We start from the raw sequence: 17709 nt of genomic DNA, 5'->3' as shown, positions 1-17709 counted from the left end.
CTTTAGAAAGGCTGCAAACCTGATGCCTGTATCTGTAGCTTCCAGGTAATTCAAACTCTGATTTTCCAAGTATTAACTAATTATTAACTAATGTTAGCTGACTGTGCTAGGTCCTGGAGATGCCTGAGCATTTCATCAAAGGCTACCAAACCTCTGATGGTGGTTCTCACTTATTTTCCCCATTGTGTCAAACCATCCCTCAGCTGGGATGAGTTATACTCTGCTCAGTTTTCTTCAAATAAAGGAGTAAATCTGAGTATCAGTGGCAAATTGATGTGAAAGCAGCCAAAAATATCTGAAAGCTTTACCAGTCAGGTACAGGATTATTTGGGGGTGCACAAACTTCCCAGAAGCTTTTCTGATTATATATGGCAACTCTACACAGGTCCAGAAGGATACAGGCTGCTCCTTAGTCTACAATCTTCACACCTGCCTACTTAAAAAGCACTTCAGAGAGCTCAGTAAATGAAGGGAAATAGCAAGGAATTGCTCAGAGATTTGGCAAATAAAAGGTCCAAGGTGGGTTCCAGGCCACTGCTACATTCAAGTCTGGACACATTTCTAAGAAGTGTGTATTATACAAGGCCTCTAAATGTACAAAATTTGACTGCACAAAGAAAGATGATGCAAGGGGGAAAGTGGAATATTAAAAGAAAATGATAGAAACCACCCCAGGAAATTGTTTGCCTTCACTCCCTTGAAACAGAAGGAACTACATAGTGCTAATGGCTTTCTAGATCAATAAACTGGCCTGAAAGCTAACTTTTAAAGTTTCACCTTTGAAATTTAAATCTATTATTGAGCAAAAATACACTGTTAGATTCATCTCAGTTAAGTTCAGGTTCTGTTTTGTTGACACTAGTAAGTCATTTTGAAACAGTTGACAAAAAGCACAGAAAATAATAAATACATATTTAATTTTTGCAAGTAAAAAAAAATACCCAAATTGTGGCTCTGAAAAGCCTTCATTTTCTTTTATATAAGTGTATGTATGAAGAAAAATAAGCAATAAGAGGCTGATGTCTTGGGCAGGAGGCTGGCTGGGGGCTGGCAGGGTGTCTGTGTCACCCAGGGCTCTGAGGCAGGAGGAGCATCCCCATGCAGCACGAGAGGATGACACACATCCCTGTTGCCATGGCTACCGTGGGGAGAGGGCCTGGCAGGGACCAATGGCCTTCTCCAGGCTGGCACTGCCACCGAGGGGAGGGCAAAACCCTCCCAGACATCTCGTCTGAGCACAAGCACCGACATTCACACACGAGGGCTGGGTGCAGGTAACGCTCCCAAACCCCACTGGCAGACAGCAAAACAGCCTCTCCTGCATCTTCTCCCTGCAAAAATGATTCCCATGCTATTTCAGCAGATTCAGGCAGCTCTTGACGTGCACTTAAGCAACAGGAAAAAAAACAACCCTAATATTCCTAAGATATTGAACTTGTATGAAATCATTTCAGGCTCCACAGAGTTGACGCTGATTGGCTTCTACTGCAGTGGCATTTCTATGGTATAGCAATAATTACCTTTCAACTGAGCATCAATATATACAATTGATTATATTATTTCCATCAGCTCCAAAGGACTGCCATGTTGCTGAATATGACAAAGAATAACTTACAGGGCACTGCTCAAAGTAGAAAAAGGTCTTCCAGCCCATGTTGTTACACTGAAAGTGTTTTTGAGTCCCACATTTTGTACTTTACAAAGAGTACAGAGATTTTTTGGAAGGCTGATAAGGTGATTTGTAAATTGAAATAGCATTCTAATTTCTTTACTTCTCTTTCAATGCTCACCACAGAAAGATATTACCATTTAATCAATTAAAAAATTCACACCAGTTAAAACAACAATAAAAAACCTGAACATTTAGGGGTAAATGTTTAACTTCAAGATTCTTGAGCAGACTATGCTAAAGCTATAATTTGAAAAATAAATACTGTAGGTGAAAATGTGTTTTGCTTATTTCCATTATATTTGGCCATCCATTTATTAAGTAATTGCACAGAGAATGCATTTTACTAATGCTGCCTTACATTTCCTTCTCTGCATATCTGTATCAGGTAAAAACTAAAAAAAAAAAACCCTTAAAACATGAATAACACTATTTATTTTGCTTGTTTACTTCAGCAATGTTTAGAAACAATTTGTTCCTTAATAATTTGTGCAAGACCTTGTGCAAGAAAAGCAAGAAAAGAATAGTTACAGGATTAAAGAGGAGTGTGAGGGTGTTCAGTACCTGGGGATCAGAGCCATCAAAGCCCCCCTGGGAAATGATCCTCTGAATGGACTGAAGCAGCCTTGCATAACCATTGTTCATATTCCTGTTGGGAAGCAGAAATATTTTAGTTACACATTTCAATATTCTCCTATAAGTCTCTAACAGCTGTATAAAAAATGAACATGAACAGACGCAGCTCTCAGTGCAAGTGTCACATGGAAAAGAGGCGTCAGAAAACAAAAAAAATACCCCAAACTCTTTGAATAAAGTTGACATTATAAGCAGTTGTGATTGCTTCATATTAACTAGTTCAGTGCTCAGACATTTAGTGAAAGCTAAAATCTCCAGGGATTAACATAACTTAATTATGTCAGGCTCACTTACATCTAGAAGATTAATGATTTAATGTATCAACTTAAAGCTGAAACCATTCCAGCCCAGTACTAATCTTCTGTAACTGACAGAGATCTACCCAGTTGTTATTCCAAGTGTACCTAATCAATGCCCTGATGAACAGGGCTGACTTTCTATGAACATTTTTCATGCATTTTCACAGCTTTATTTGCATGACAGCAAAATTGAGAGGCAGCGTTTATTCTGTGTATTGTTTAGAAAATATAACATTCAGAAAAATTAACAAAGGAAACCAGTGGCTAAAAATGGACTGAAGCAGACTTAACACAAAAAATGAAAAAGTTCAGCAAATCATCTTGTCAGATTTAGAAGCTCTTTACTTTCAAAGAGCAATTCAGGTGCTCACTTTTAAAAGAGAAATTGTTTTCTTAACTCCCATGGACCACACGGGGCTGAGTGTCTGGGCCTTGTGCACATTCCTCACTGCAGCTTAAGCCCCTCAATCTTTTCTGTCTTTGACATTTTCTTGCAGTCTCATCAAGGGCTGAGGATTCAAATCTCTTGCTGTCCTTCTTTGGATATACAACAGGTTATTTTGAAAATTTTGCCTTTAAAAATATTCTTGTTTGCTCCATAATTTCTGTGTCTGGTAACAGCTCAGGTTGGAAGGCACCTTGAGAGACCACCTGACCCAAATATTAATGAAATATTATTATTAATGTTATTCTTATTACTTTGCTAAGAGCCTAGACTATTATCCAAATGCACTTTACTGATGAATAAACCCAAATAAACTTGCTTTCATCCCTTGGCACAGGAGAGAATTCAACTTTTCTGAGAAGCAGGTAAGAATTGCAATGATCTGTCTTTTGCACCATTGCTTCAACTCAAAAATGTGTGTTTCCTTTAAGAAAACAGTATCCATACAACCCCAACCCTCAAATATACTTGAGTTATAAACTTCTACAATCAAAAAAGTCATGTGGTCCTAAGAAATTTGAGTTTTGAAACAATCAATATCAAAAAAGATTAAGAGATGACCCTTCTCTGATATGAACACAAAGGAGAGTTTCCAAATTAAACTCTGTTTGTTTCAGATTTAGTACCCTAGAAGGCTTCTGGCTAAACTGATGCACTTTAATAATTTAATACCCTTTATGAAATTCAGACCTGAAAATTAACTGGCAGTGTATGATCTCAACCTGATATTTCATGCATAAACTCTGCCTTGCTATACAAAAAAAAGCAAGTTGAACTTCTCAAGTCCATTACTTTCCCAGTGCTCAGCTGCAAAAGGAATGGCTATTAAATGTTCTACCTACACTGGGTGGCAGCTGTCAGTTTACAGGGTGAACTTTAGCCCTCCACAGTAACCAAAATTCTCTCTCTGTGTCTTTGCATTATCAGATAATATTTTATTTTGCCAGAGAATATACTGCAATCAAAATATTTGCTGATTTCTGATTCATTCCTAACTTGTTTTTAAAAGCTAGTGGATAAAAGAATAAAATAACCAAAGCACTTGCAGCATTAAAGGGTCTCAAAATTAAACCAAGGAAATAAAATAGATCTTCAATTAATCTACCAGAAGGAGATTTGCAGCAAAAAAGAATTTTTAAAAACCACGTAGTGTGTGTAGATTTTTTAAATACATGAGGGCTGTAAACAGGTGCTTTTCTACCACTTTCTAAAATATTAATGGCTTCCTTGAATTTGACCCATCTTATGTAAATAAGAACACAAAAGCTCACGTAGAAACACTGTTTATAAAAGCAAGTTGCATTACCCTTCTGGCAATGTTTGTCACAATATTTAAGGAAGGAAATAAGATATTTCTTATTTTCCAATTTCTAGTCTTTTTTTGGTTTTGTTGCTAAACACGATTTGATGGTGATAATGAGTTCAAACAATTCCTCCTTTACTCTTTTTTTCTGTTTAGCACTTTAGTAATGGCTAAAGCAGGAGCTGGCAAGAAGGTATCCTGGTTACAACCAAGGCTCTGACTTCTCTGCTGATAGTTTCCAAGCACTTAGCAAAGGTGAGGTTATCAAGGGTATGACAAATAGCCTTGTTATGGAAAAGGAGACTCCATTAGGCAAGACAGTCAAACCTGTTTTATCTAAATTTATTGGTAAATCCAGTCTTTAGATAAATTAATTCTTTTTTCAAATGCACATACTTTCTTAAGCTAAGATTTACAAGTGTTACTGAAAAACCACAACTTAATTATTTTGGTTCCTTTGATTACCAAACCTTCTTTGGGAATTGCCCCAAAGGAGACTGAAAGCAGAGATGGAAAATAAGTGTTGCCTGCAGTGCCCAGGGCCACCAGAGAGGATATTCCTGCCTTCCTGCTGGGTGCCAGCCCAGAATATCCTGGCAACAACCACTGCAGAGCAGCTCCTGTCAGCCACACACCCCTGTAAAGCTGGGCCCAGCACCAGCACACGACTGCCCTTCCCCAGCATAAAAGTGAGATAAGACAGGGAGGGTTTGTGTCTTCTTCTGGCACCAAGCACCCAGACCCAGTTACTGCTTCCTTTAGCAGCACTGCCTTCAGTTAATTTTTAGCACAGGGAAATGAACTTCTATCCACCTTGAGTGATTATCCAAGGGAACCCCGTGGTCTAATTCAGCCATCAGGTCCCAGAACTGCAGGAAGGAGAGCAAACATGGCCATTAAATGTTATACCTACACTATACACACAGCTGCCAGTTTATAGGGTGACACTTTGCCCCTTCCTCTATCAAAAACCAGGTACACACACATGTGAAAACACAGGAAACAAAAGGAAGACTGATCCATCCAAATGATGTTGATAACCTCCAAAACTCATTTTTAATTGCAAAGAAAAGATCAGTTTTAATCCAATCAGGCAAAAAAAAAAAAATCACCTTTCTTTCCAAGTCCATAAAGAAACCAAGTGCTTGTGTGGATAGCCAGAGAGGGACATATATATAAATATACATGATTTCTCAAGAGGGCTGAGACTTTCTGGCCTATATAAATTCCCTACATCTCTGATCATGCAAGGGAAACTCTGAAATTGTCTAAAAAATACATTAACTACAATTACAGAGACAGTTCACTCACTGAGGAACAAGTGAAATAAAAGGGATTCATTTTTTGGATTTAATTTAATTTAATTTAGACATCATTAATATAGACATCATTAATTCAGACATCACTATCCAATTAAGAAATGACACCTAAATTATTTTCACTTTTAACCCAATAACTGATCACTTGAAGTCCACAATGTGGAGTTTCCTGACGAATGTGAATTAAAGAATCCTAAAAACAGTGATGAAAAGGACCTCAGTTACTCTGACAGATGTTTACCTAGTTTGTCCTTAGAAATTTTCAGTGATGGAGATTCTGCAATGCTCCTGTCTGCAAGGCAACTTCTTGTGCAAATCATTAGAGAAACATCTCCATATTTCCTGCCTGTATTTCTACCATATTTACAGCAGCCCATGACTGCAGAAGACAGAGCTGCATCCTCTGCAGGTCAGCTTTTAACTCTGCTTCCATTTTTTCCAGAACTTCCATTCTCCTTTTTAAGCCTAATATCAGAGACTGTAATTTTGAAAAATTCTTCCTTCCCACCTTGTCTTAACACTGACCTAGTGCAACCTTTTTAAAATAGGGAATCCAAACCCCACTGTGTTTGTGGTCAGAAATGACACCAATCACAGTTAGAGGATAAATGAGCCACTGTAAAGAAAGAGACTTACTCAACTCTTACCCACAGATTTCTAAGAGTTTGCTATTCCCAGTGTGGTCTCTGCTCCTCCCTGTCATATACCATGTAGTTTTTAGACTGCATGACAATGTTTGGAATGGTGGCTGGTCGTTACTTTGGTACCTGCCTTTACTCCCAACACCACAATTCCTTCATTTCCTTGGGAGGGGCTTTTGAAGGAGACCCACGTTGAGTTGGCAGGGAGAGTAAAAGGAGATGAGCCTTCCAAAGGCCACCTTTATCTGATCATCTTCCTCACCTCATCACTCTGTGCTCTACCAATTTGCCAAGAAAATTACATAAATCCAATCTTTCTGTTAGATTTAAACTGAAAAAAAGAGTAGAACTCACACAGTAAGAATAATGCACTTTTATCAGGCTAGCACACAAGCACAATATCAGCATTATACAAGGCTTATAAAATCAAATGCATAAAGTCCATTCCTTCTGCTATACTGATGAGTTAATTTGATTTTAATGTAAAATGAACTAATACTTGACAGCCATATAGTTAGTGGATGAGTCACAACATTCTCATTAGCCAGAGAAGAGAAAGGGAGTTAAATTGCTCAGTAACTGTAACAACACTTGCAACCTGTCAGATATTTTTTGTGTCCATCCTCTATTGCTCTGCTACTAAAAATTAGAAATTATAACATTAACATATAAACAAAATTAGTTCAAATACTTATATAGAAAGAAGTTCTCTGCTTTGTCCTAAAATTGGTGGTTTTTTGCACTATCACAAAATTTACTTCACAAAGCAGAGACACTTGATCATGTAACACAAAACAAATGAGAGAGAGACTTGGCTTTTGCTTTGCTACAGCTCTAAGAAAGGTGGCTCATACTGCCCTTCTTTCATAAGTCTGAGGTTTTATTTGAGTGCACTGCGGTGGAAATCAATCCCAATGAATCCCACACTGCCTCCAGGAGCTGGCCCTATACACTGGGATCTATAAAGCTAGGTCTTATATGAATTATATAAATTACACTATTATATAAATTCAGTGACTGGGCTGGACAAAGAAAGTGCTGGCCCAGCCTTGATGTTTGACTTGACTTGAAGTGTCTCCAAGAAAGACACAATGGATGTGTGTGTCTACAGGCTAAGATGAGTCTTTGCTACTGTCACTCATTTTCTCTCAGTCTTCCTTAATTCCCTACTGGCAGCCATAACCATAATGAGTTATTCATTCCGAGAAGAGCATGAATAGGAAATGCTTTGTAAGACGTAATTAGCGATTGTAATTTTATTCACAGCATATTGCATTTTCCTTAGGTGAAGCTGTAGGATGTAAGAAGTGAAAGCACATCATCAACTAATCTGATCTAGCACTCTAAGCTATATAGGTCAAGGATGGCCTGTCTCCCAAGCCCTGAGAAGTGCAGAGATCCTTTGAAGGGTGATAGCCACCTGACAAGCCCATCTTCGAGCTGCTGGGACACAGTGCTCAGGGAGGATGCTCAGCCAGACAGGAACAGCTCTCCCAGTCCCCACACTGGGCTGTCAGCAGGGCTGGGCTCAACCTTCAGCTAGGCTGCCCTAGTAATGTCTGCCTGAATTGTCCCTGCCAACCTGCTCCCTCCCCTGCCAGTTTTCAGCTTCCTCATTCCTCTGTTTGGATTGGGATTGAAGCACTTGAGAGGATAGTTCATGTTCAGACTCAGGTGCTTATTATTTCTTATCTATGCTGCAGTGAGTTCTGCAGTTCTTCACTAACAAGGCACAAAATGGCCAATTATCTTTTGTTACGAGGCCTTTAAGGCTAAACTATCCAATTAAGAAATGACACCTAAATTATTTTCACTTTTAACCCAATAACTGATCACTTGAAGTCCACAATGTGGAGTTTCCTGACCAATTATACAAACCCACCCAAACCCATGGAGAAGAAGGTGAAGAAGAAGGACCAGCCTCCACCCTAAAACCTCCATCTTGCTTTATATCTGTTACTGTGTTCTGAAACCCCAAACTGTAAGTTTTCCCCCTGTGATATTACACCTTTCTATTCAAACTCCACACCCACAATCCCAGTTCTGTCATTCCATTTTGTAATCCTTCTCCACAGCCTCAGGTCAAATGCAGTGCTCTCTTGGGGATCAGTGCCTGCCAGCACAGAAAATTTAAAATTCTCAGCAACCAGAACTCCAACACTCCCCCAGCTGGGAGCAGAGCTCAGAGCTGTCCCTGTGCCACTCCGGGTGGGGGGCACTGAGTGGCACTCGCAGCCAAACTGCTCCTGAACCCCCTCCATCACCACAAGGAGTGCAGACCAAAAATTATCATTTCCTGCCAATATGCATGCAAAATCTAAACACACAACAGAACCATGGTGTCAAAACTTACCATGTTTTCATTTTAGGCTCGAAAGGCAATTCTTCATGGAGGTAAAAACTGTGCAATTTCACAGACTGACACAGTTCTGGAGACATTTTTTTAGAAACATCATAATAATGGCCAAACTTTGTATATGTTGTTGGACTGGTCTGTGGAAACAACAGTACTGATTACAATCTTAAACTATTATCTGTTAAAGGAAAGTAATTAACTAGCAATACACTTCAAACCTCTGGGTTTTTTTCCCATTCAGCCTAAATAAAAGCTTAAAGCACAAAAACATTATAATAATTACTACTAAGTTTTCGTTTCCCCCTTGTCATCCTTGAATGTGAATCTTCACATAGAGTTCAACCTCTGCTATTTCAAGTTGCAGCACCAAAGTGCAGTCACATAATTAAAAGAATGTCTTTTTTGCACATGTTCAAGACAGATGATCACAAATTTGCAGAGGCCAGATCTGTGAAATCAGAACATTGTGTGTTCAGCCTCTTTGATTTTTCAGTCTCTGACAATTATATGGGTGCTACAGAAATATTTTCAGCTGACTTGGAAACTTTTTCTCTTTATTTATGACCAGTGATAAAACCAACCATTGCAGCTTCATATAAGTGATTTTAATAGAAAAATAAGAAAGAGTTTAAAAATATTTTCAATTCCTTGAAAATCAAACAGCAGGCTGAGTATTACATGCAATAACTATGATTTACCATAATGAAGCTACATTTTCTTCAGATTTAATTTTGGTATATGAAACAGCATAAACCAAATTTAATGCATACCTGTGCAGGAATTGCAAATTTTGAACATGCTGTGCTATGAAATGGAGGAAATAAATGCATCTGTTTGGTCCATATTAATGGAATTCAGAACAGAACCTGCAACATTATATGAATTATAAATGTAAAGTTAACCCCCCCGTCCTGGTTTAGGAACCCCCCCTCCAAACTGTTATACCATGAAATATTCAAGTAGATAATATTTCACCAAAAATGTATTAAACTATTAAGATTAGTTAGAATGATTTGATTTAGGGTAAATATTTTGAAATTATTTGACTAATAGGTGTTAGGCCTGGTCAGTTATCAGAGAATATCAACAGGAACAATAATGCAATACTTTTCCCAGAATAATCAGTGAAACCCAAACTTTTAGTTAAAAGAAATAAGTAGTTTTTATTAAAAAAATTAAAAATCCATGGAATTGCTTATAAATATCTAGTCATTCGAGGCAACTAGTTTTACTAAAAATATATATATATATAGTAAAGCACATTCTCTAAATCAGTGTACCAATTTATTTCTTGGTATCTGATTTTTAAAGCAGGCAGTTCAATAAAACACAACATTCCATCAAAATTTAAATGTTTTTATTGCAAAATGTAACTTTATTCAAAACAAGGCTTCTGAAAGCAATTTAAACAGGGGCTGTTCTTTGGCCTATAATCTATTCTTTATCCGGATTACAGATCAGAATGTTTTTACTGCAATCTCTGCCAGAGCTCATCTTTTTATTGTGTACTTCCAAGCCCCCTTAATGTTTTAGAAAGGCCTTGACTAACTGAACTTTGATCTGATGTCTTCATTGAGAAAAGCTCCAGGTCGCCCATTTCAGATGCAAATCCTTCCTGAGGCCCAATAGAGTTTAGTAAAGACAGCAAAAAAGAAGAAACAAGAAGTTTCCAGGATCCTCTTTGAGAATCCTGAGGCACATTGGTGTCCTTAATCCACCCCGCTGCAGGGATTAAGGTAGGTGATAACCTCTCCCGCTTCCAAAGAATGAGCACAGCGCCTACAAACTGGGTGGAGCCTGGGATTTGGCGCTAATAAAACCCCATAAAAGCAATAAAAGCTGGGTGCACGGCAGAGGGCCCTGAATAGGGCTCAGTGCCCTGCATTCCCAGGCTTAGCAGGGAGCTGCTGGGAAGCCTACCTGACCCAAGGAAGCGTGAACAATGAGACGGGGCAGAGTGGCCGCGCGCGGCGCCCAGCGCACGCTCGCCAGCCCTCTCTGATACCGACACCTTGGGCTTTGGGTTTTCTCTTCTGGTGTGGTGTGCAGCTTCCAGCTTTGGATTAACTTGGTTTATAGTTCATATGAAGGGTTACTAGGATCTTTTCACAGGATGGTGAAGACAAAACAATCCTATTCCAGCTGGAGACCAAAGGACAATATCTTCAAAGTTCAGCCCCAAAGCTTAAACAACGTGAGGAGGGTGGACAAGCAAGCAAGGAGGATGAAACTTCATCATTTGAAGCCATTAACTGGACAATTAACTCCAACATGCAAATGGATTAAAACTTATAAAAATGTGAGATCTCGTGACCAAGCCCTCTTTTGCTTCCATCTTGGAGCCCTCTGGGCACTGCCAGGGTGTGGCCTTTGAAGGGACTTCAATAAATATTCACTTTATTCCTCTGAACTCCTTCTAGGCTCTGTCCCAGCTCCTCAAGAAGGCATCACTACATTCCTTAGCAGGCTGGAGGCTCAGGCCAGCTCTTTCCTGGATTCCTGGTTTGCACAAGGAGAAATTCTCTAAACTGTCAGCGAGCAGAGCGCGCTTTTCCGCTACCGTCTGCTGTTAATGTTTCTAATTGCAGTCCTAATGTGCTAGAAATCTCAGATTTAGGATGAACCAAGGCAGAAAATTGATTTCATGCTGTGACAGTTTATATATTGCCCCAAGAACATAAGCAGTTCATTCAAAAAAAAAAAAAAAAAAAAAAAAAAAGAGAGAAAAAAACCACACTGTCTTGTATTGCAAAAGAGGCTCTCCATATACTCAAAGTTGAAATTAATTCACCTCTGATACAGATATAAGTAACAAACTGGCAAAGGCACACCAAGCATAAGAAGGTCTTTCACTCCAACAGATTTCTTATAATTCTATGTTTTTCTGATGCAAGGTATGTGCAATATGTAGAGAGAAACTGTGACAGCTGTGAAGAGCACTAATACAATACCATGCCTAAGAACAAAAACCAGGTACCTGGCTGGTCTAAACAGGGTCAAATAAATGCAAAGGGAACATCTGAACTACCAATCAAAAATCTATTATTACTCAGAATCATTAAACAAATCAATCATCAAAAGTACCAAAAAGACATCTTTTACCCAGCATTCCTGCTCTGTATTTAGCCAGATAATGGGTGGAAAAGTTTCTGCTATCATGTTTAGAGCTCTAGCTAAAAGCAAAGCTAATTTTTCTCTTTCACAGTTGAAACTATTTGACAACAGGTTTTGAAAATGCACTGGCATATCAGTTCAGTTTGGAAAATATGCCTTGAAATTTTATTCAACATTGGTTTTTACCAGCAAAGGAATTTTTAAAGGAGGAATCACAACCAAAGTTGTTCAGTAAATTATTGAATAAATGTATTGTTATGGGTAGCAAGGCAGTATTAGATTTTTCCTCAATAGAGTATAATCAACAATCCAATTAACATAGAACAGAGCCAAAATTTTATGACAACAGCAAAACAAAATATTGAAAAATATAAATATAAAAAAATTTTTCACCAATTAAAATGTCCTGAGGAATCTTAAATATAGATTGTTTACGGCTGATACTTTTATTTGTGCATTTTAATTTTGTACAAATTTAACATACACAAAAAAACCATTGGGCCTCAACTATTGAGAATGACCAAGGTCCAATTCAAAAAGCAACAATAACAAGGGAAACTCCCCCAGAAAGACTGACAATCTTATTCTATCTTGCATAATCAATTTTCAGTAATCAAGGGTACACACATCATGCATTTTCAAGAAATATTACATTAGTGGAAGAAGTGGTTGCTGCTATGAAGTTAAGGAAGATGAGTGGACACCCAATTGAATTTTCAAATAAATTTTCTATTTTGTTAGAAGATCAGAACACAATTTGTTAACAACATGAAAATGTTTTCATATCCATGTACAAGGAACTCTGCTAGATTTTAAAACAGACAAATTATTTTGGGGATGGTTCAGAGTGGCACAGCAAGCTTCACAATAATAAAATTGATGAAATTATATGATTACCCTGGAGGCTGTTTGATTTGGCATGTCACCATATATAAGTCTTTTCTGACACTACTGTATAGCCATGTCTGTGCAATTTCACAGAAAACCAAACATGCCAAGCCTTGTAAGATCATTTTGTCACATTCCAATTATGTTTTTAAGAATACAACTGAACTTACTAGGCAGGTATGAGTACATCTAAACCAGAATTTATAAATGCAGACTAAAATGTACAGACAAAAGCTGGATTTGATCCTGGATAGCCAGAAATGCTGTAATTTTGTTAAAGACTGATTGTGCCACTGGATTAAATAAGAAAGCCACCAGCCATGGGAGATTGATTATCCACAAAACACCAACAACTGTAAACTCTGAAAGACTGACCACTGAGCTTGTTCCTTACATTGTCCCTGCACAGGGCTTAGCTGCCAGTGACAGTGAGGCTGATAGAATCTCAAGTGCTTGCTTTAGTTGTTATGCACATGGATAAGCAGGTCAACAGCTTGCTTCCACACAGTGCTTCCTCTGCAGACACCCACTAAGTCCTGTTGATTAAACCTACTTAAGCAATTTGTGTGCAGCTTAAATTTGGGCCAAGTTTGGTAGCAAGCACATCATCCAAACTTTCATAAAAAGCTGTCTCAATTTGATAATACTCATTGAAAAATCCCAGGGAACTTAAATGGTTTTTTACTTGTAAATTACTATTGTCTGTAGTGAATTTTAGAGTACCTGCAAACTCTCAAATTTCCTTTCTTTTTGCATCACTAGTAATTCAAATATTCAGTGGTGTATGATAGTTTTTCCTCAAGGAGGCAATCCTGTAACACTGCCCATTAGCAGTTCTGTTGTCCAGGTTCTACTGAAAAGCATTTGCTTTTCAAATTCATTCTGAGTGCAAGAGGAAAGAAGCAGGAAATAGCCATTACCTCCATTTTTGGTAAATTTTGGTAGCGCCAGGCTATTTTCATAGAATCCTGAAAATCCTCAGACTTCACAGCTGCTGCTTCATCTCCCAATTCCTTCCTGTAGGAATCATCAAGCAAAGGGGCTGGAAGTTCCTGTAGGTAGAGAACAAAAAAATGTCAGCTATCTACAGGAGAAATAGCAGTTCAGGTTTTTAACCACAGCCCCCTCCAGCTAGATAACACAGTTATCTGAGTATAATGGGCAGCTGCAAAATCTGTAAGAGATTAATAGATTCAAAGAACTCTTCTGAAGGACTGGCTCCTACTAATACTGAGCAGGAAAAAAAACCCATGTAATTATTACAGGAAACATGAATTATAGAAGTAAAAGAAAGAATGCAGAATGGAAATACCCCATTTGATGCTCTACTTCATCTTGAGTATTCCCATTCCCATTGTGTATTACCCAAATTCTTTTTTTGTAATCTTTCTTTAGAGGTTGATCTCCTAAACTACTCAATTTCTGACATGTTTTATGAAAAATCCTTTCCTTAGGATTTTTCCTCCTGAGAAGCTGAGAGGCCTCAGGAACAAAATGCAAACAATGATTCTCTGCTGCTGTGGAATGCACCAGGTGGATCTGGGATTGGTCTCTGTGGTTGTTTCTCATTAATGGCCAATCCCAGTCCAGCTGTCCAGACTGTCTGGGTCACAGACAAACTTTTGTCATTCATTCCTTTTCTATTCTTAGCCAGCCTTCTGATGAAATCCTTTCTGCTATTCTTTTAGTATAGTTTTAATATAATATATATCATAAAATAATAAATCAGCCTTCTGAAACATGGAGTCAAGATCCTCATCTCTTCCCTCATCCTGGGACCCCTGCAAACACAGTCACAGACAGTGGGCAAGTTCCCTGCATATTTAACCCTTTTCCCATAGCAAATTTAAGCCTATTTTAACATAAGAACTTTGCTAGCTGCTGTAAATCTTTCAGAAGTCTCCAAGAGACCACAGCAGCCTGCAGACACCAGCTGAAAGCCACTGCAACAGGGTGGTTTGGATTTTCTCTTCTGCTGACCATTAGGCATGGTATCTACTCATGATGGATACCTCATGGACACAAACACAGGAAAGGAAGGGGGGAATGTTCAATTCTGGATTTTTTTTTTAAAAGTTTCTAATGTTCTTTCTGCCTTTGCTGCACTGCTGAGAAAGAAAACAACATGTGCTGAATTCAGAACTCATGCAATGGACTTCTACACCTACTGGAAAAATAAAGTGCAATAAAGTTTTCTGACCCAACTTTATCACAGCCATGCCTGTAAACTGGAGGGAACAGAATCTCTGCTTCAAACAGAGCAAGGCTTAGCTGAAACTCTGTTTATCTTGAGCAAAGACTCTTGAGGAAGAACTGTGGCATGCCTCAAGGGCCAAACCCACACAGAGCTGGCCAGTAGCTCTGTACTGTGTGTGCAGACATATCAAAAAGCAAATCTGAAACCTTTAGAAGAAGAACCTGGACTGAAGGCTGGGAGACACATCAAACACTGCACACAGGCAGGGCTTATGGTGACCATAAATAGCCATGGCTCTGTGTGGGTACACATGGTACAAACTCAGAAAGGAAAGTATTAACACACCCATTTTGGGTTTAGTGTTACACTTCTTTACTATTCATAAAATTAACATTGGTATCTAATAAAAAATTATTAGTAATTTTAATATTAATTACAATAATCTGTAATGATAGGTTAATAATACATTTATTATGTATTAATTTTATTAATATGTTTCTAGATGTATCTTTATTTTATTTACATTTATTTTAATGTTATTTCTTATTCATGCAATTAAATTAATATTTCAAGTATTAATATTATAATACTTTAATAATAAATAATAATAAATTAATATAATAATGATTATTTTGTGTATTATGTGATATTCTTATTATAATTATGACATATATAATTATTATAATTACTATTATAATACATAAATAATATTAATAGCTAATAGTTATTAGAATAGAAACTATTAATGTGCATATTTATATACTTAACCTTACTAACAACATGTGCTACTTTGTTTCTTTTGCATAAATTAATAGAGCAGCTATAATTATGGAAAACAAAAGAGATTTCAGAGACTTGCTTCTGTCTCTTCCTGGGGATGGTCACTACACTTCTGAGGCATCAGGCTATGGAAGTTAGGAAAACTTTTATAAACTTTACAAATTAAAAAAGTTGCAGAAATAGAACAACAGTATCTATATGTTTTAGCAACTCAGTAAAAGGTACAAACCACACCTTGGAGCAAGTTATTTTATTTCTTTTGCCTTTACAAACAAACTGCAAAAGCCTGGTAATGACTACTCATGAGAACGATTATGTACAGAGTTATATTTTCAGATTTATCACAGCTTGTTTAAAAAATACACTTGCATACAATAAACTCATTACTGTGGTAGCAAAAATTGGGTTTTCTAGATAGGAAAGCCGCACAAAGATGAAAATTTTGATTTAGTATTTACAGATTTATAATCGCTGTTTCAATTAAAAAAAAAACTTTAATCAGAGTTTTATTGTATCTACCCAGCAAGAAAGCAGGCAAGCTTTCAAATGATGAAAGAATTCTGACAGATGGGACCAAATGAAAACAGAACACTGTACTGAAAGATTCTGAGAAACCTGAGCTGACAAGCACACTGATGCATTTCACATACATGCAGATAAAAACCACTTACATTTACTTCTAAGAGCATTATATGAAGTATTTTTCTTAAAAAAAGTTACGCTGAATTGTTAATTTTATAACTCAGCTATCCTCAGCAGAGTTAATCAATCTTATTTTCCAACTGAGATGTTACTTTGAAAACACACACTGAACAGTTCAACTATTGTGCAGATTTAATTTCCTCATACAATTATTCAGAAACATATTTAATAATAATTTAATAAATAGATTTTTCATAGATTTAAACTTCCTATCATAAAAAGGTCTTTTTTTTTCAGTGAAGAGCTGCTGATACTTGATCATCTCAAAACATTCCTCATGTAACAGTGATTAAAAAAAACCAAAAACCCAGACCAAGTTTCACTTATAAAAGTGTAAAGAAGTAATTTAGTGGCCCAAGCAACATTTCCAGATCAACTTGCTCCCAGGCAATTTTTTGTAGTGTGGGTAATCTCTGATTTGCTGAAAACAAGTGCAGAGCTCATGAAGTCTTGCTTAAACCTTTCATCCAACTGCCTGAGCCTGCCCCTGGTTCAGACACCACCACTGGGCAGCTTCCACATCACCTGCAGAGCCAAAAGGCAGGAAATGGCAAATTGTACAACTCTCCTTCCTGCAGGTAAAGGGGAAACCAGCAGCAATATTCCTTACAGCTATTTAATGTTTTTCCCCCCTAGAATCACTGCAGATGCCTACAATTTTTGCTGCTGGTTCATTGTTGTTGTGTAGTAATTGGGAAAGTCAAATTGGAGACGGGGATATTAACTACAAAAATTTGTGTATTTTACACATAAAATGTATTTCATGCTGAAAAAAGAGCAGAGGTCAAGGCAATAAGGGTGAGAAGTTCTTCAAGCTGCCTAAATAAACTCATGTAACACTGAGAAAAAGTTCCTGCCTTCCAGTGGGAGAAGAAAACCTTCCATGGCCCTGTGTGGCAGGGAGACACCACAAATCCCAGCTGCAGACACCCAAAACACTCAGTCCAAAACAATCAGAGGCACACACTCCATCACTGCAACACAATTTGGCACTGTGGTGTGTCCTTACTGCTGCTGAAAATGAAGCAGATTAAGAGATCAAGGAAAAATATGGTCTCACCTGAAGCTGATAAAAGATTTTGGCTGCCAGAGATGAAAACCCATCAAAGTATCCATCTGAAACAGACTTTTTTTTCTTCTTTTGCCAATATTGTTTGCTTTTAATTTCTAACGCAAGAAAGAGCTTTTACTTTGACATAATAAAAAAACTTGTGACAACAGAAGAGCACATGCATCAGCTCAGGTCTGGTGTATTCTGTCTTGTCCCTTGCAAGGAAAAGGAGAAAAGAGCAGGAGCACTCCAAGAACTCTCTCAGCCCAAACCAACTCTAAACTGCTTTTTAAATGCCTTCACCTAACA

General features: G+C 37.7%; 1 protein-coding gene across 1 annotated transcript in view; it reads right to left on the bottom strand.

Moving 5' to 3' along the window:
* ELP4 (elongator acetyltransferase complex subunit 4) overlaps positions 1–17709 on the bottom strand; it is a 140677-nt gene that overhangs the window by 97290 nt on the left and 25678 nt on the right. The window contains exons 4-6 of the mRNA XM_009097177.4: positions 13591–13722; positions 8666–8805; positions 2234–2318 (exon numbers count right to left, since the gene is read on the bottom strand). Of these exons, the coding sequence (XP_009095425.3) occupies positions 2234–2318; positions 8666–8805; positions 13591–13722 (357 nt within the window). The remainder of the gene's footprint in view (positions 1–2233; positions 2319–8665; positions 8806–13590; positions 13723–17709) is intronic.

Source organism: Serinus canaria, chromosome 5 (genome assembly GCF_022539315.1).
Source record: "Serinus canaria isolate serCan28SL12 chromosome 5, serCan2020, whole genome shotgun sequence".
NCBI classification, from domain to species: Eukaryota; Metazoa; Chordata; class Aves; order Passeriformes; family Fringillidae; genus Serinus; species Serinus canaria.
Note: the sequence above shows the minus strand (reverse complement) of the source record. Positions and strands in the feature narration are given on the sequence as shown.